General features: G+C 40.9%; 1 protein-coding gene across 2 annotated transcripts in view; it reads left to right on the top strand.

Annotated features, from left to right (window-relative positions):
• Nucleotides 1–19,730, top strand: part of GFPT1 (glutamine--fructose-6-phosphate transaminase 1) — a 58,101-nt gene that overhangs the window by 6,571 nt on the left and 31,800 nt on the right. For both annotated transcript variants that reach the window (XM_041754947.1, XM_041754946.1), the window contains exons 2-6: nucleotides 7,772–7,879; nucleotides 9,684–9,791; nucleotides 16,293–16,418; nucleotides 18,198–18,256; nucleotides 18,958–19,092. In XM_041754947.1, coding sequence (XP_041610881.1) covers nucleotides 7,772–7,879; nucleotides 9,684–9,791; nucleotides 16,293–16,418; nucleotides 18,198–18,256; nucleotides 18,958–19,092 — 536 coding nt within the window. The remainder of the gene's footprint in view (nucleotides 1–7,771; nucleotides 7,880–9,683; nucleotides 9,792–16,292; nucleotides 16,419–18,197; nucleotides 18,257–18,957; nucleotides 19,093–19,730) is intronic.

Raw genomic sequence — 19,730 nt, 5'->3', positions numbered from 1 at the left:
CTGCCTTGGAAAGCAGCGATGTTCCAGGTGTCTGGTGAGCTCTTGTTGGCCCTTGAAGATCTGGGGGAGAGGGTGTGGATCTCTTGCCAGGCTGTATCTGCGTCCACCCAGGTCTCCAGGGTGAACAGCCTCCGGCATGTTGGAACAACGTAGGAAGGTAGGAGGGTATATACTGTTAAGATGAAGATGAAAGCTTCAGTTCTGTGAGGGTCTACCAGAAACTGAGAAAGAACCTGGGAACAGAGAAATGGAGTAGTCTAGATTCTAGCTTTAGAGTAATACCTGGGGAAGTTTGCCAGTTGGACAAGCGGTGAATGGACAGGATTGGCCAGCAAGTGGAGGGCCCGAGATGGAGGATGGACTTGAGGTGGACGGGCTCTGCTACAGGCCTGCTCAGGGACTCAGGAGGAAGAGAGCCGTGGGCCCAGAGGGGCTGCGTGTCAGGATGACGAAAGCCTGTGGTCTGATGGCATTGGTTGGGTGGAAGTGGGAGAGGTGGAATGTTTGAAGGGTTGTGAGCAGGAAGGGCATGCTTTTTCTCAGGAAAGTTGATGCCCTAGGTAGGCTGTGAGGGAGGGAGTGTGTAATTAGAGATGTCAGGGTTTGAACAGCGCTTTGGGTTCCAGAGTGTTAAAGGTGCAAGGGAGCTTGTTATGGAGCTTCTGGCAGGGGCAGCCTGTATTTACAAGGTAGGGGATACCTGAACCAGCATTGTGTAAACAGGGAAAAGATTTTAGACAATTAAAATACACTAATAATTGAAATTCCTCATTGTGTCACTCCATATAATTTTTTCTTGGTGTTTTAGGATTATAGAAAAGAGTATCTCAATATTTCCTTTTTTGAGATTTTATTTATCTGACAGAGCACAAGACAACACAAGCAGGAGGAGCAGCAGCAGGAGAGGGAGAAGCAGGCTGAGCAGGGAGCCTGATGTGGGGCTCGAACCCAGGACCCCGGGATCATGACCTGAACTGAAGGCAGATGCCCAACCACTGAGCCACCATGGCGCCCTCAGTATTTCCTCTTTTAAAGGAATCTTACGTTTAGAATGTGCCTCCGTGTTTGTAGTATTGAATATGTATTATGATAAGCATCAAGTCAATATGTATGTGTTTAATTGCAGCTTTGTTTGTAATTACAGAGACATAGAAAAACCTCAGTCAGGAGTGAAATGATTAGGTAAAAGAAATTTATCAGGGAGTAGTAGGTGGCCATTAAATAGAATAGGGTAGATATGTGTATATACCGGCATAAAAAATATCCAACATTTTTAAGTCAAAGAAACAATGTATATAGAGTCATCACATTGATGTGTTAAAGTGTCTTCTAAAACCCTGTACATCTAGCTTTATATAGTGTCGCTAAAGGACAGTATATATACATAGGCTCATAGCTGCAGGATTGGGACAGTTTGTGAGGGACTAACAGTGGATATCTCCCTTGACGGGGGTAGAAAAAGGAGATTTTCACAATTCTGTAGCATTTGTGTAATTTGAATCTTTAATGATGATAATGATGAAATACACTTGCATTGTAAGAAAGATTTTAAAAATGTAAAAATTTAAGTGGCATTGCAGATGGATTTTGATTCAGAAAGTATAAAATTTAGAGAATGAATTTGAACACTTATCACTGATAAATTACAGTGTCTGAGGTTTCAAAATACTGAAGCCGTCAAGGCAAAAAAATAGGTAAAAGTATTCTTATTTACAAGGGCATATATTCAGCCAGGCGTAGGAACTTTAATAATTTAATTAGTCTGCTAAGTTGCATTCTTAGTTTTCTTAGTTTTCTCTCAGTAACGCTTAACAGCCTTTCAACCAAATGTGTCTGTGACCCGGGTCATGTCTGAATATTTTATTAAGCGAGGTGTCATTGGTGCTTTCATGTCACTGAATTTAAGTTGCAGTTTTCCAAGAGTGATGCCTGTAAGTGCAAACATCTCCACTTAGGCAGATACTTATTCTGAGAATATTCTGTTAATGAGCGAACTTATACCGGAAGCACACGGTGATTTAGGAGTAGAAAGTCTCCTGCGCTCCATACGACTGCTGTGTGCGATATTGGAGCAATTACCGGAGAGCAACGGAAAGCTGATTTTTAGGCTTTTAGTAGTTAACCTAAAGCAAAGCTGTTTATGGGAGGTTTGAAAAGACAAGTCAAAGATCTGAAATGGGGCTCATGCTAGTGATTTCTACCGTGATAAGTACCATTTTGAGTTGTGAATGCCTCCCTTGTGAACATGCCCCGCATGTGTGATTGGCTGGTTATTTGCCATTGTGTTTTCCCAGCTACCCCATGAATACACGTAACCCACTAATCCGAGCAGGTGCGCTGTGTCCGGTCAACAGTCCTGGCAAGGGGCTGAGCTGTGAAGTGGACAGGTTCAGTCTCTTCTTTATCTCTCATTTCTCTAAGCAGGGATGACTTAGGTTAATCCCTTCCCCCTGTTATTTCTTCACCCAACTCTGTTACTTGATCTTTGAAAACTTCTCTATATACATTGTCTTTTTCTTCTTTTCAGTTCTTGCCTGGTTATGTAGGGAGAAATGTTGCTCCAGCTTCTTCCTCTGTTCCTCCTTTTCTTTGTTCCAAGAGTAAACCAAAAAATGACAGTGATGATTATAGATAATAGTAGTGCTTCCTCTCAAGGAAAGGGCAGGTTTTGAATTGGAACATGATATATGATATTTTATTGAATCTAAGGTGCCACTGATTGGGAAATGCACTGTTATTATGTACATCACAAAGAAAGAGAATATGAATGTTTTAAAATCCCTGCTGTCAGTGTCTGAAACCCTGAAAAGTATTCAGAAGGTGCTTTCAGAATATGATGGGCTAGATGATCTAATTGTATTTACCAGTGACAGTCTTAACACTAATAAGGGACCTATGGATGATATAAAATACATACATGCATTGTGTATAATTCTTACTTCCAATTTTTTTTTTTTGGTGATTTTATTTATTCATGAGACACACACAGAGGCAGAGGAGACACAGGCAGAGGGAGAAGCAGGCTCCACGCAGGGAGCCTGATGCAGGACTCAATCCCAGGACCCTGGGGTCACGCCCTGAGCCAGAGGCAGATGCTCAACCCCTGAGCCCCCGCCAGGTGTCCTGCCTCCAATATTAACCTAACTCAATCAAGTCTTTAGGTCTGTCTTCCAGTCTCCAGGAAATAGAAGGAATAGAAGAATCAGCACACTATACTGTGTGGAAACAGACACAGCTAGAGGGTGAGACATTCAACAAGAAAATTGGCCACAGCTTGTCAATAAGTAGGTGTCTTAGGAAAAACAGGGCAGTAGGGGAGAGATCATTCTGGATTTGAAGAGACTTTTGTGATATAATAATCAAATGGGAGGTATGATCCTTTATTACATCCTAGAATGAACAATCAGCTGTAAAAGATTTTTTTTATAATAGGGAAATTTTATCTTATTATTTTAGAAGGTTTTATTTATTATTTGAGAGAGAGACAGCAAGAGAGAGCAAGCATGGGGGTGGTGGAGGGGCAGAGGCAGAGGGAGAAGCAGGCCAAGACCCCCACCCAGCAGGGAGCCCAATGGGGACTCGATCCTAGGACCCTGGGATCATGACCTGGTTAAGTGTACGCTGAAGGCATACACTTAACCGACGGAGCCACCAGGTGCCCCAGGGAAATTTTAAATATGAACATTGTATTAGGTGGGTGGTGGTAACATTATCTTCTTAGGTATAACAATCAGTTTTGCAGAAAAATGTCCTCAAATTTTGTTACTTTGCTTTTATTCTTAACGATACAATTGACTGTTAAACGACATGGGGTTTGGAGTGCCTGCCCTCACCCCTCTTCAATGGAAAGTCCAAGTATAACTTTGGACTCCCCGAAAACTTAACTCCTAATAGCCAGCTGTTTACTGGAAAGCTCACCAATGACATAAACCTCACATGTTTTGTATGTTACATGCTTTGTATCACATACAGTATTCTTAGAATAAAGTAAACTAGAGAAAAGAAAATGTTATTAGGAAAATCATAGAGAAAATATGTTTACAGCACTGTACTGTATTTATTGGAGAAAATGCACACATGAGTGGACCTGTGCGGTTCAAACCTGCATTCGGGGGCAACTGTACCCTGAAAATAGCAAGGTTTTTCACCAGGTTTCCAATTTTTTTTTTTTTTTTTTTTTTTAAATTTATGATAGTCACACACAGAGAGAGAGAGAGAAAGAGGCAGAGACATAGGCAGAGGGAGAAGCAGGCCCATGCACCGGGAGCCTGATGTGGGATTCGATCCTGGGTCTCCAGGATCGTGCCCTAGGCCAAAGGCAGGCACTAAACCACTGCGCCACCCAGGGATCCCCAGGTTTCCAGTTTTAATTTGGTAGATAGAATGTACACAGGAGACCATCATGAAAATGTTATAACAAAGAAATGAGGCCCAGGAGAGAGGTGCGGTCTGTAGAGCTATTAAGAAAACGTCAGATCCATCTGGAATAGCTCTAAAGCAATCAGAAGAAACTTCGGAAATTAGAGAACATCTAGCTGGCTAGGGCTGTAGATGTCCTCACGTGTCAGGTAGGACATACGCAGCCTTTGTGCCGTCGTTGCCCACTTCCTGGTAACACGTGCTGCCGGGCAGCCATGGCTCGCCTTCCCGTTTAGGAAATGGGGCCACTGTGTGGTGGTTCTCCGAGTTCTCTGCAGCCGCTGCCCGTTAACCGGGTTCTCGCTCTGAAACCTCTCCTGCCGCCTCTCCGTGAAACCCGTTCATTTTGCAGAGCGGGAAGCCGAGGCGGGGTGGTGTGGTGGAAAGCTTTGGGGGCGTACCTGAGTGAGAAGATGCACAGGATTTCTTCAGTGATTGTGAGTTAACAGATGTTTGGTGTGAGTTTTTATTCATTTCTCAAATAGTTACCATTTTAGAAGTTTGTTTGAAGTGGGGCATTAGCTTAGAAGATACTCTTTCACCATGAAATGATACCCCGAAATGATCTCAAGATCCGCATGCTGAGCCAGTGTAAACCAAAGACATTGAAGTTAGAACAGGATTGAGTTCCATGTATTGAAAATCGTGAATTGAATATTGCATCGTCTTTTAAAAAATGTGTTGAATCTATAATTTGTATTAAGGACAGTTGGTTTTATATCTGCATTTAAATTGATTTTTTTAAAATTGGCATTTAATCTTTAATTTTCTATGTGTATTACTTTTACCATTAGAGTTACATTTTTTTTTTTTTAAGAGAGGGATGACTCAGTGAATTTTCTGATTTGTGCTGCATTATTGGGATTTGGCAACTATGGATTTCCTCTTTAAGATTTCCTAGAGATGGCAAATGGCTCCTAACAGTGTAATGTATTTCACTGGTTAATAACTTTCAGATGAGCTAGACTGTATCCTCTTTTAGCAGATTATTTAGCTGATGCTCATCACAGTGGTAGAAAGTAGGCTAGTTGAGAATCAGTGTTCTTTAGCTCATTTTTATTACTGTATTATTTTGGGAGAAGATTCATATTCTGTGTATTGTCTTTTAATGGTATAATAAAAATACTTACGTGGAACTGGTAGTTTTCTTAGTGCATTTGATCTTAATCAAATGCCAGTGACCTGTGATGAGGGAAAGTGTAGAAGAACTCACTAGTTGGGTTGTTAGTTCACTTCATCTTACAGATACTTTATAAAGGAACAGCAATAACAGCCATCGTACCTGTATAACACATGAGAACTTAAAAAATCTTTACAAATGTAAGGGTTTTTTTTTTTTTTTTAAATAATGAATGTGGGTGTCTGGGTGGCTCAGTTGGTTGGGCAACCAGCTTGGTTTTGGCTCAGGTTGTTATCTCATGGGTCATGGCCTCAAGCCCTGCGTGGGGCTCCACTCTCAGTGGGGAGTCTGCTTGAAGATCATCTCCCACTGTACCTCCCTCCACTCACTCACTCTCTCCTTCAAATAAATAAAATCTTTAAAAAAGTAAAAATATGAACGAAATACAGGATTTCTATAACGTTTGGTCTCATACTGCCTTTTTGGGGAAAGTTGTTAATTTTGTTTTGGATTGTAGTGTAGTGGGGCGGAAGAGCATGATAGTTCATTTGAAAAATTGCTCTGTATCGATCCTGATGGTCATACACATCATAGCTTTTTGTTGGATAGTAACATTGTGGTATTTTTAAAAAGATGTTATTTATTTATGGGAGAAAGAGAGTGAGTGGGTGTTAGGGGGAGAGGGAGAGGGAGAAGCATGCTATCCACTGAGCGGGGAGCCTGTGACCTGAGCCGAAGGCAGACACTTAACTGAGCCGCCCAGGTGCCCCACCGTCGTATTTTTGTATGCGGAAATGCTTTAATAGGACGAGCTCTTTACAGAAATAAAGGTATTGCTTCAAATGGAAATGGACACTAGTTCTTATACCCCACAGAATTAATATCTGTATGAATCAGTGACATCATAGTGTCACACAGTTGGGAAGAGGAAAGTTCTTTCATAAAAAATTGACTTGAGGGCAGCCCTGGTGGCTCAGTAGTTTAGAGCTGCCTTTGGCCTAGGGCATGATCCTGGAGACCCGGGATCGAGTCCCCCGTCAGGCTCCCTGCATGCAGCCTGCTTCTGCCTCTCTCTCTCTCTCTGTGTCTCTCATGAATAAATAAAATCTTTAAAAAAAAAAAAGTGACTTGAGCTTTCATTTCCTTATATTTTGATCTTCAGTATTTATACATTTAAGCTATATCCACCCTAGCCAAGCATGGCTATGGAAGACTTCAGGTCACTTTCATGCTGCTGTTTTTAAAATGTGGATTTCCTTACTTTTGTTCTACTGCCTATTTGCTTTTCTGGCTCAGTTCACGTTGTACGAGTCATTTTATTCTAGTTTTGCTCTTCCAAAAAAGGGCTTCTTTTTTGTGAATTCTCCATAGGTGTTAACATGTATCATGATAGTTGTTTATCTTTTGGTCGTGTCTGGTGAGCAAATGATTCATTCAACAAATGCTGTTTTCCCTTGAGATGATTATATAAATATTTTAGTCCATTTTCCCCTATTATTAAGTTATTTACGTTGTATTTTTCACATCATTGATACTTATTTATGTTTATTCTTACATGTTATTGATACCATAATCATTGGAAATAAGAAAGATTATTCCATTTGTCTCATTTTTTAGGGCCCTTGTGTTGCTTAAAATACTTATTTTGGAAAATGTTTTCCTCTAAACAGTGCTTAATACCTAGGACATAAGTCACAAATTTGTTAATTAATTTTTTTAAATTAAAGTTTACTTGACAGAGTGGCAGTGATGGAAGATATGTGACCAGCCTTATAAGTTTCTTTGCAAAAGCTAAACATTTATTTTGACATGTTTTCTTCAGTCTTTTATACTAAGGAGAGACACCTCTTTGTAAAAGTTTCACCACCTTTAAGTAATTTGAAGTGAGAATTTTTTTCTTTTTTAAAGATGACTCTAGGGATCCCTGGGTGGCGCAGCGGTTTGGCGCCTGCCTTTGGCCCAGGGCGCGATCCTGGAGACCCGGGATCGAATCCCACATCAGGCTCCCGGTGCATGGAGCCTGCTTCTCCCTCCGCCTGTGTCTCTGCCTCTCTCTCTCTCTCTGTGACTATCATAAATAAAAAAAAAAAAAATTAAAAAAAAAAAAATAAAGATGACTCTAGTTTCATATTTCTTCACATCTTAGACATAACTATGCAAATGAGGATTTTGTCATAATTATGTAATTTTGCTGTTAGTCATATTTTTTATTAAATATTTGTTCATTTGCAGGTATATTTGCATACTTAAACTACCATGTTCCTCGCACAAGACGAGAAATCTTGGAGACCCTAATCAAAGGCCTTCAGAGACTGGAGTACAGAGGATATGATTCTGCTGGTACTTCCTTTTCTATTAAAAAAATATAGTTTTTGCATGATTCTTGAGTCTAAATAAAAGAAGCTTTTTTGTTTTAGTTAACTAGATTCTTTATTGATGTCTATTCTGTTTTGAGTAAACCTAAAAACAAGAATTTTTGTCTCTTACCATGTTTAAAGGGCTTATTCGTATAATTTCAACAGTATTACCATTTATATTATTTCTTATGGATATCTGCCTTTGTTAAGAATGTTACTGTAAAAACAGAAATCACCTGGGGCATTTTCATGGTGGAACACAGTTCTTAGAGGCCTTACTTTATAAATTATCTTTTTTCTTTCCTGTAATTTCTTTTTCTCTAAGGATTCCCTGCTGTTGGCATATATACTTAGCCGAGGTCGTCTACCTTCAGTAAATGACGAAGCGACTAAGAATCACTTTTTGCCAATTGTGCTCCGGGCAGCTTCTTCCCCGCTGCGTGGGGGCCTCGCCCCAGCCCCGCGTGGGGAGTCCCCCCGGCACTCCGCAGAGGGAGCAGGAGCTCGGCCGCGTGGGGTGTGGCAGGCTGGCTGGGCAGGGCAGGGAGCCACCCTGAACCCCAAGTCCCCGGGCGCCGGCGGCAGCCACTGTGCCAGCAGAGCTTCCTGAGGAGGGCGGTGGCAGGCCCGTGTCCGTGTCCGCAGGTCACGGCGTCTGTTCTCCGTGACTCTCCTCGCTTAACAGAAAGTGAACGCCTCAACTCCGTGGTTCTTAAAATTCCCTCCTCCCCTCGCTTCTCTGACAGCACGTACTGCCCTCCTAACAGGCTGGTTCCTTTTCTGCCGCCTCTTGCTTAAATATTAACGTCTTTCAAGATTGTTTCCTAGGCCCTTTTTTCTCTCTTTGTATCTTCATGGGTGAGCTCTGACGTCATTCCCCTCCTCCGTGTCGGTGATCAGGACCCACGTGGATTTCTCAGGCCGCAGGCCTGGGTTTCCAGCTGCCCCTTAGAGGTTTCTCTCTGGAGAAACCAAGACACCGTAAACTTTGCGTGTCCAGAATTGAACTGAATACACTGGCCACTCTCTTCTTTCTGCGTTCCTTTATCCAGCCACCGTTTCAGCAAGTCCTGCGAGCCTAGGAGGTGCCCCGGGTTCAGGCTGCTTTCTCACCTCGCATCCGACACTTCTACCCTCAGTAGCGCTGATCTCTGTCCTCATCACCCCCGTTTGGTTCGGGGCGTCCCCATTTTTGGTTTGCTGTAGCTAGAGCTGCTGACAGCTGCTCCCCTCTTCCGTTTCTCCCCTTCCGTCCGTACTCTGTCTCTCAAAGAGAGTTTCCTAAACATTGTTACCCTGTGCTTTCTTGATTTGAAACTACTCAGGGCTTTTCTAATACCTTCAGGTAAGTTTTTCAAACTCTTGAGGCACTAAAGTAGAGTTTTGAGAAATGTGTTCCCTCATGTTCCTTCCTCCCTCCCCTTCTGAGGTGGGCACCCATCTGCTGCCTCTCTCCATTGTGCTCCAATGGCCACCCAACCTGTGGTACTCTTTTTTTTTTTTTTAATCTGTAGCCCTTTTATTATAACCCAAACCCACACTGTATTTTCATTATTTTGTCCCTATCATCTGAATAGACTATTAGAAATTTGAGGGCAGAAAATTGAGTAGTTTGCATTTTTGTTTCCAGCAGCTGTTGTGGTTCTTGACATATAATAATTTTCAGCGACTGTGAATTGATGAACATATGAATTAATTAGACGAAAGAATAGTTTTCAATTAAAAATCTGCCTCACGATGATAATCTAAGTGTCTGAATCTTGCTTTTCTGCCCCTCGATGATTCAGGTGTGGGAGTTGATGGAGGCAATGACAAGGACTGGGAAGCCAATGCCTGCAAGATCCAGCTCATTAAGAAGAAAGGGAAAGTTAAGGCACTGGATGAAGAAGTTCACAGTAATGTACTTAATTTGGGTTTTGTCCCCCTCCCCTCCCTTCGCTTCCTTCTCCCTTCCCTACCAAATCCCCTTTCTTCCCATAGTCTAACGTCCGTTTTAATATAGTGATATTTAAAGTTCAAAGGAAGGAAGAAAGGTAGTTTTGTTAATTGTCTCTACTAGTGTACCATGTACCTTAGCTTCAGAAATGACCCTATTAACTAGGGGAGGAAATCGGTTAGGTACATAGTGTTCACAGCAAGCTCAGTGTCCCAGAATGAAGTATAGCCACCATTTCTGAGGAAGGACCTTTCATAGGACGTGAAGGTATTTTTAGTGGTGCCCTCCTCTGGTGTCTTCACTTGGTTGTCTTCACTTTGGAGCAAACGCCTCCCTTGGATGTATGGTCAGTCTAGATGTTGCCCTTTTCAGTAGATCTGATGTAATCAGGTAAGTGTCATGTTTTTCCTTCAGGGTTTTCTTACTTTGTTCACATACAGTAGTTGTCCAGAGATACGTGCTTCATTAAAGAGAGTACTTGTCAGTATTTAGCTTCATCACACTCTGCTTATACATTTTAATTTGTCACAGGAAACTTAAAAACAAAACAAAAACTTCAAAGTAAATTGACTGAAAAAACATTTGAAAAAAATTTCCCACAGAGCTCCTGCCTGGGTGGCTCAGTTGGTTAAATGTCCGACTCTTCCTGTCAGCTCAGGTCATGAGATCGAGCCCCCACATCAGGCTCCGCGCTGCACGTGGAGCATGCTTAAGATCCCCCCCCCCAAAAAAAAGATTCTCTCTCCCCCTCTGCCCTTCCACCACTGCCTCTCTCTTGAAAAAAAAAAAACAACCTTCCACCAACCCCAGGAAACAGTAGATTTTTTTATGTACCTGTTTGAATGGATGCCATAGTAATCATGGTAAAGGAGTTCAGGTAACAGAGGAAAATGATGGACTTAATCACTTTTTTTTCACATAAGCCAAGCATTTAGCTTTGTAGTCCTTGCTGAACATACTAGATCAATACTTATGTTGCACATATTGTGGGTAAGATTAGCTTCGGGATGAGGCAGGTACCCACAGAACTGTACTTCAACGACTGTAGTGTACACGCTCGGTCTGCTGTGTGTACCACATCCTGTATACCAGGCTGGTTATAGTAGGTTCCATAGGAGAGAACAGACAAATCGCTTGAGGACTCAGGGGAGAGCTTGGGGTTGGACACCATGGGGAGATTCAGTATAAATAAGGAATGGCTGCTAATTCTGTTTGGGCAGTGAAGGTGAGAAGGGAGGACCTTCTGAGTAGGACAGCGTGGGCAGAGATAAGAATAAGGAAGTCAAATTTGGTGGAATGGTGGGTAGTCCTTTTACTGTGCATTATTGGTAGATGAACGTGGGAGGCTAGAAGGCAAACTATAACCGGAATCACGGTCGTTGTGTATCAACATATTGAAACATGCCGCCTCCTGAAGGAAAGTTGGGAAGGGAGTGGAGACATGGGAATTTGTAGACGTCGCTGGCAAATTAGTAACTGCTCCATCACTTTGAAGAGGAAGCTGGCAGTGTCTAAATGGGAGGTGCCTATACCCTGTGACCAAGCGCTTCCATAGTTGGGCACATACTTGGAAGAAACTCTATGGACAAGGAGACCTGGCAACAAGATTCATTGCAACAAAATGTAGAAATGACCAGTAAGAGAATGGGAGACTAAGTTGTATGTGACGTAGTGCGTGATTGTGTGTAGCTTTCGAAAGGACTGTACTGGATCTGGTTCTGCATATGGGAACCTGGTTGAGTTGTGAGAACCTAGTGTTGAGTGAAGAAAGCAACCTGCAGAGGGACGGGTAAAGTATACTACCACTTAAAAAACACAAAAGAGTGCTGTCATTTGTGGATACATGTTAGTGTATTAGATGTTTAAAGACCTAGGTAGGAAAGCTCCCCATCAAGTTGAGAATCCCTGGGGTGGAATGGGTTGAGCCCAGGTCATAAAAGAGGTATTAACTGCATTTCTTACATTTTAGTTTTATTTTTTTAAAGACTTTGTTTATTTGTGAGGGAGAGAGCAAGCTAGTGAGCAGGGGGAGGGCAAAGAGAGAGGGAGAAGCAGACTCTCCACTGAGCAGAGCAGGGAGCCTGATGTGGGGCTTGATCCCAGGACCCTGAGATCATGACCTGAGCCGAAGGCAGTCGGTTAAGACTGAGCCACCAGGTGCTCCTACATTTTACATCTTAAAAAAAAATCTGAAGCACAAGTGGTTAGATGTTCACATTTGTTTGCTCCCGGTGTGGGGATTTGGATGTTTATGGTGTTCGCTTTATTACTCCTAGCAAGTTTCAGCGTTTGACCTGTTGAGACAGAAAGAAGTCATCTCAGAAAAGGCCATTAGACTGGTTCTTGGTAACTTCTGACTTTGATAGCAATAGCTGACATGTACTGTTGCTTCCTGTGCCCCAGGCACTCTACTAAGTGCCTCACTAGTCCTTAGTACAACCCATGAAGTAGGTAAAAAGATCATCCTCATTTTGCAGATGAGATTGAAACATGGGAGTACTGTCACCGAGGAGTAGGTGCTGTCATTAGATGGTGTCGGCAGTAGGGGCAGTAAAGTTTGGAAGCAAAGGAAGGCTGCTATTTCTTTTCCTTTTTTTTTTTCTTTTAAAGATTTTTATTTATTTATTCATGAGAGACACAAGAAAGAGAGGGGCAGAGACCCAGGCAGAGGGAGAAGCAGGCTCCATGCAGGGAGCCCGACGCGGGACTCGATCCTGGGTCTCCAGCATCACATCCTGGGCTGCAGGCGGCGCTAAACTGCTGAGCCACCTGGGCTGCCCAAGGCTGCTATTTCTAACAAAAATTTAAGATTTAGAAATATTTTGTATCATAAGATTTAAAGCACGAATGGCTATATGTTAACATTTGTTATCTCTGGATGTAGGTATCTGAGTGTTTTATTATTGCCAACAAATTTAAATAGGTTTGAATTCATTTTTTTAATTATTAAATATTTTATTTATTTATTCATTCATTCATTCGTTCATTCGTTCATTCATTCATGAGAGACACAGAGAGAGAGAAGCAGAGACCCAGGCAGAGGGAGAAGCAGGATCCATGCAGGGAGCCCGACGTGGGACTCAATCCCAGGACCTTGGGGTCACGCCATGAGCTAAAGGCAGACACCTCACCGCTGAGCCTCCCAGGCGTTCCCTAAATTAGTTTTTTTTTTTTTTTAGAAAAGGGTTGCTATCTGAGAAAAGGCACACAGAGGGCATGTAGGGGTGCACATGGGGAAAAGACAGAAGATGCAAGTAAGGACATTACTGAAGGATCACAGCTCAGAAGGGTCCAGGCACAGGTAGGAAGTTAGCCTGTAAAGGAGTCAAAGGTAAAAGAAAAGCGAAGTAAAGAAGTTATGAGGTGAAGGAGAAAAGCTCAGTAAAGGGGATATTGAGGTACAGGTTGGATCAAGGCTTACGGAGAATAGAAGGGATGTCATGAGCTGTTGGAGAATTGAGTGAGCTTTTGGATTCATGAGTAAGGAATGTGGGGACATGCTCCTGTGTGGCAACAGGAGAAGAGATTTGGTGATTACCCTAAACTTGACATGAACTCAATTTACAGAGTTTTCTGCCTCTCTTGAGTGCTGTTTGGCAGTTTGTGGGTGGGGAGAGGAGAAGACTGAGGGTGGAGGTTAACTAAAGTTAAGGTTCAACAGAGGGCTTTAGAGAGGAAGGTCAAAGGTTGGGAGTCATGATTAATTTATAAAACATGAGAGATTTGTCATGAGAAATATGCTTATTGTCAGAGCAGTGATTTTTTTTCCTTATTAGACTTTTCTTTTTTTTTTTTTTTTAATTTATGATAGTCACACACACAGAGAGAGAGAGAGGCAGAGACACAGGCAGAGGGAGAAGCAGGCTCCATGCACCGGGAGCCCGACATGGGATTCGATCCTGGGTCCCCAGGATCGCGCCCTGGGCCAAAGACAGGCGCCAAACCGCTGCGCCACCCAGGGATCCCCCTTATTAGACTTTAGATAATGTTCTTTTGGCAGCAGTGAAATAGGTGTGATAATTACTGTGAGTTTGAATTGGATTCAATTTGTAGACTCTTGTTACTTTCCTCAGTTTTGCTTCCAGCATGGCCGGGGTGGGGGTGCGGCTGCCTTAATTATAATTAGCCTAACAGAGTAGTCAGGTGTTTTCATTGCTTGCATCAGCCTGTTCAGTAGTGATAACCAGTAATCCTTTACTTTTCCGGAGGTTATTTATCAGGTCACCTTAATTATTCAGGACACGGTTAAGCCAGGAAAGAATACATTGATGACTTTATCTGTTGGTTGATTGAGTCATCCAATAAAAATTTGAATAACTGTCCTACTTAACTTAGTGCTTGGGATTCTAAGGTAGTAAGGCACGCTGCTGCTTTTGTGGAACTTAAATACGGGTAGGAATCAGGTTGCACATGTCATTAAAGTTATAATAGTACAGCAGAGTATGCCCTGTGGTTTTAATCTCCAGCTCTGGGGTCAGCCAGCCTTAGGTTCACATCCTATCTCTGCTTCCTATTTGTTGAGACCTAGGGTAGGTTCTCTGACCTCTTAGAGCCTCAGTTTCCTTATCTATAAAATGGGGACAATAATACCTACCAGAGCATTATTAAAGATTCAATAACAAAATGAATATTTCTTGAATACTTATTTTATTCCAGACACTGTGCCAGGCCCTGGTGACACAACAGAGAACAAGACAGGCACACTCCTTGGCCTGATGGAGCTTACGGTCTACTGAGAGGGCCAGACAGCAAACAAATAGATAACGTTAGGGCGTGTGATCAGTGCTATGACACAAAGGTATATAGAGGTGACATGTAAGCAGAGAACGCGTTATTGTCCGAAGGGGAAATTCTAGGCAGAGGGAACTCCCAAGTGCAAGGACTCTACGTGTGCTTGGCCGGCTTATAGCTGGAAGTCAGTGGGGCTAGAGCAGAGTGAGGGGGAAAGTGGCGGCAGATGAGCTGGAGACCTGACTCAGGACTGGGACATGTAGGGTCTTAAATAAGATGGATTTTACTTCATGTGCCATGTGAAGCCGTTGGAAGATTTTGCATTAGGGGATTGATCTGATTTAATGGAATCTCGTTGGTTGGTGTGCAAAGACTGGAATGTACAGGAGGACAACTGGACATGGGGAGACCAGTTAGGATTCTGCTGAAGTGGTTTAGTGGTTGGTTGCTTGGCTCATTACTGATAGGGATAGAGCCATGAGGAGTCTTAAGTCCCTAGCACCAGGTAAGTTCTCAGTGAATGGTGGCTGCTGTTATTTGCAAAAGCTGTGTTGAGGGCTTTGAGGGGAAATGGGAGAGGTGGGGAGAATGAGAACGTCAAGGCAGTGGAGCCAGATGGTGGAGGGCCTTGTACCCATAGAAAGGCACTGTGAGAAATGGCTTTATCTTGTGAGAAATTGGCTCACTGGCTCTGTATGAGAATTTGAGGATCTTTTTATAAATCCCCCGTGACCAGGTTTAAGATGATTCATATGGGGAGTTAGGGATGCAAACCACTTTTTAAGCAATGGAAATCTGTTCAAGGATTTTAAGTGGTGTTTCTTGATCAGATTTGGGTGTTAGGATGACGTCTGATTAGCCAGTATAAAACCACGAAGACTGTGCTAAAATAAAATGCATGGACTTTCCTCTTTGAGACTTCTGAGCAGTTTGCTCTTCTTAATTTAGACCTAATTCTCATAGGCTTGGTTATCTGTTTCTTTGCCAAATGAATGTTATATTTAGGAAATCAGAAGGGGGGCATTACTAGTAAATACTAGAACTGCCTTTTTAGAATTTATTTTTTATTTTTTTTTATTATTCCTTTGGAAAAAGAAGAGATAGTTTATAGGGAAAAGGAATTGTAATAACTGCTTTTCAGGATAAAGGAACATCTGTCTATAACCCCGTACTTTCCTGGTCTATTCTCAAGGACTATTGTTTGATTTTAGAACCTCTCTATAATTGCAGTTTATATTGTGAGATATGTTTACATTCAGTAGAGACCAAAGAAATTGCAGTCATAAGGCTGTGGCATTGAGAAAATGAATTTATTTTTACATGGGTAAAGTGGTGCTGATTTTTTTCAAGGCAAAGATTAAATATAGATTAAAAAAAAAAATCAAGTTAACTTTTTTTGTCCACAACCCTTCAGTCTGAAAATCTTCAAGCCTTCCGAAGAAAGAATAGTGCATTAACCACCCATATACTTCATCTATTTTACCAGTTGTTAGTATTTTGTCACATTTGCTTTATTTCCCTGGTTGTTATTGGATTCATTTGCCGTAAATATTTGAGCTGCATTAACTCCTGAATCTTTTAATTACTATTTTGAATATGGCTGATACTCAGTTTCAATAATTGTGTATTCCAGGTGAGTAGCACTGTAATAATTATATTTAAATATAGCTTCTAGCATTATCTCTACAGCATGGTTTAACATTGGAATTTTTCTTATTATGTTCTTCAGAGCAACAAGATATGGATTTGGATATAGAATTTGACGTACACCTTGGAATAGCTCATACCCGTTGGGCGACACATGGAGAACCCAATCCTGTCAATAGCCATCCCCAGCGCTCTGATAAAAATAACGGTATGGACACATTCTACATGCTTTGGCATGATTGAAGATCATTAATGGGAGAAGAATGAAGGCTCTTATGTTACTGTTATTTAAATTTTTTTTTAATCTGGAAAGTTTTAAACATATTCACAACTAGAGAGGCTGTAGAACTAGATGTGTCTGTCACCCAGCTTTAACATTGGTTAGTACACAGTTCTATTTCTTTATCCCCCTCCACCCTGATTATTTTGGAAGCTTTCCCTTTCTCTCCTTTTCTTTCTCAGATTATTGTGGTGTTTGTCCTGTAGAGTTTCCTACAGTCTAGATCCTGCTAATTGTATGCATCCCATGGTGTTATTTAACATGTTTCTCAGGCAGCCTGGATGGCTCAGTAGTTTAGCACTGCCTTCGGCCCAGGGCATGACCCTGGGAACCCAGGATCGAGTCCTGTGTCGGGCTCCCCGCATGGAGCCTGCTTCTCCCTCTGCCTGGGTCTCTGCCTCTCTCTCTGTGTCTCTCATGAATAAAGAAAACCTTAAAAAAAAAAAATAACATGTTTCTCTGTCCCTTCTATTTGCTATAAATTGTTGTGGTATTGATTTACATCTGGAGATATGTGATGTTTGGGCATTTTCTTTTTGTATTATTAGTGGCCATAGATGATCATTGCCAGCATTATTTCCTTAGGGTTTTGTAAAGTGGTGATAGTCAAATGTTCTCATTCCTTTTTTACTTATCTGACATACTTCTATAAAGAGAAACATCTCCATATCTAACTACTTAGTTACTTAGACTTACAGATTATATATAGAAAAGACGGGATAAATGTGGTTTTTTTTTCCCCCACTTTATTTACCGTTTTCCAAAACTGAAGTGGTTCTGATGTTCTAAGATGAATGAGTTTCTTTTATTATTATTATAAACTCATGGATCTAAAATACTGTATTTATATTTTTCAAAGTTATTTAATCAAAAAAGATGAAAATTATCCCACTACACATATATTTGATCTTGGAATACTGTTTTAACATTAATTTATCTGACTTTTTTTTTTTTTGTAAAGATTTTATTTATTCATGAGAGACAGAGAGAGAGAGAGAGAGAGGCAGAGACACGGGCAGAGGGAGAAGCAGGCTCCATGCAGGGAGCCCGACATGGGACTCAGTCCTAGGTCTCCAAGATCAGGCCCTGGGCTGAAGGCAGCGCTAAACCGCTGTGCCACCCGGGCTGCCCAATTTATCTGACATTTAAAGAATTGTCTGGACCTCACCTAAGTAAATTTCACTGTAGATCTGAATAACTGATTTTTCTTATTCTTTAACTTCAGTTCTTAAACTCAGTGTAAATCAGATCATTGTTTTAGTTTGAAAGTCTTTCACTTTAAACTTAGGAAGAAATTTTCATGCATAAAAATGAATGAATGAAGAAGTGAGAATAATAGTTCTATAATTCAGCCTTCTTGTTTTGCAAATGAAGAAACAGGCTCAGGAAATTTGTCCCTTTCATATGATGACGTTGAGTTAGTAGTTCAGCCACAAATGAAATTGTTAATATCTAGATCCCAGTTTATTATATTTCCCCTCTATCCACTTCCCCAGTGCTGTGTGCTTCCACTAAACCACATAAATGAGTCTATTGATCTACCTGAGGATAATCCAATAATGAAAAGTAAAAGATACTTGATTACTCTTAGAATTACAGCATTTGACAAATTTTTTGACTTGAGAAAAATCTAACCGTTCTTATTGGCTATTTATAGTGTTTACTAGACCTATAATTTTTGTCATCAATACTTTTTATTTCTTTCAGAGTTTATTGTTATTCACAATGGAATTATCACCAACTACAAAGACTTGAAAAAGTTTTTGGTAAGTGATCCACAAAGACACCAGGCTTTGAGAAATTTCTAATGAAAGCAGTAGGCGGCTTGTACAGCACCATCTATGATCAAGTAATTCTTGAGATGATTACAAGGGTAATATATAATATAATATATTATAAAATTTGAAGTCTTATTTCATTTTAATCAGTTTAAATTTTATTTTTTTAAATTAAAAAAATTTTTAAAGATTTTATTTTTAAGTAATCTCTGTAGCCAAGGTGGGGCTCAGACTTAGAACCCTGAGAACAAGAGCTGCATGCTCTACTGACTGAGCCAGCCCCATGCCCCCTAATCAGTGTAAATTTAAATAGCCACATACAGCTAATGACTGTTGTAATGGATGGTGCAATTTAATTATCCAATAAAGAATCCTATTCATTATGGAATTCTTATTTGGTGACTGTTGCTTATTATACTTTAATTATTTGAAATGTCCTTAATTCGTATGTGACATATATATAGACTTATATAATTAAAAGTGTATATTTAGTTACACAAAATAACCTCACTATTTTGGGCTCACTTATTTAGATGGTGACTTTAATTTTGAACAATGGGTAAGGGGTATGGTATTGAAAAAATATTAGAAATTGGTTAGTGAAATTTTTGAGGAAAAAAAATTCTATAGGAAAGACTTGGATGACTGTTTCATTAAATGTGTCAATTTGTTTCCCTTTCTAATTTCAGGAAAGCAAAGGCTATGACTTTGAATCTGAAACAGACACAGAGACAATTGCCAAGCTTGTTAAGTACATGTATGACAATCGGGAAAGTCAAGATATCAGTTTCACTACCTTGGTGGAGAGAGTTATCCAGCAATTGGTAATAAACCACACCTTTAAAGATAATTATTGCTGATATTAATCATAAACTCTTAGAATTAAGATAAGCAGAAACTATGCTGATTTAAATATTTTTGGCTTTTATTTCGTGTGTGTGTGTGTGTGTGTGTGTGTGTGTGTGTGTGTATAAATACTCGGCTTGAATAATTTTGAGAGACTCTGACTAGTTGACCCTCTCCCTTCCCTACACTTAAAATTCTTCTTCTTTCACTCTAGCTTAGTGTCACGGGAATTAAGAATAATCTGAAATCAAAGAGTTGTCCAAAAACTATGGGCATGCACACACACAAACCCATACATACCACACACAAACGCACCCATGAGACACAGAGGTTCATCATCACTTTCTTGCTTCCTACTCATGTATTCTCTTCAGTTGGTCAGTTAGCACGAGGATCGCTTCAGTAAAATGCACACTCTATTCTGGGATAATGTCTGCATGTCTCTGAGCCAATATAGCCAACTCTTTATTTTTCCTTATGGGGACTTTTCCTTGGCCTTGTTACACTGTAAAAAATATTTCCCAGCCCAAGAAAAAAAAGTCATTCTTTCTGATCCCATCCCAGTTGCCCTGGCTAAAGTTCAAAGATACCAAGATCCACAGAAGTCCAAATGCAT

The sequence above is a fragment of the Vulpes lagopus genome, chromosome 5 (genome assembly GCF_018345385.1).
Source record: "Vulpes lagopus strain Blue_001 chromosome 5, ASM1834538v1, whole genome shotgun sequence".
NCBI lineage: Eukaryota > Metazoa > Chordata > Mammalia > Carnivora > Canidae > Vulpes > Vulpes lagopus.
This window is presented reverse-complemented; position numbering and strand designations above follow the sequence as displayed.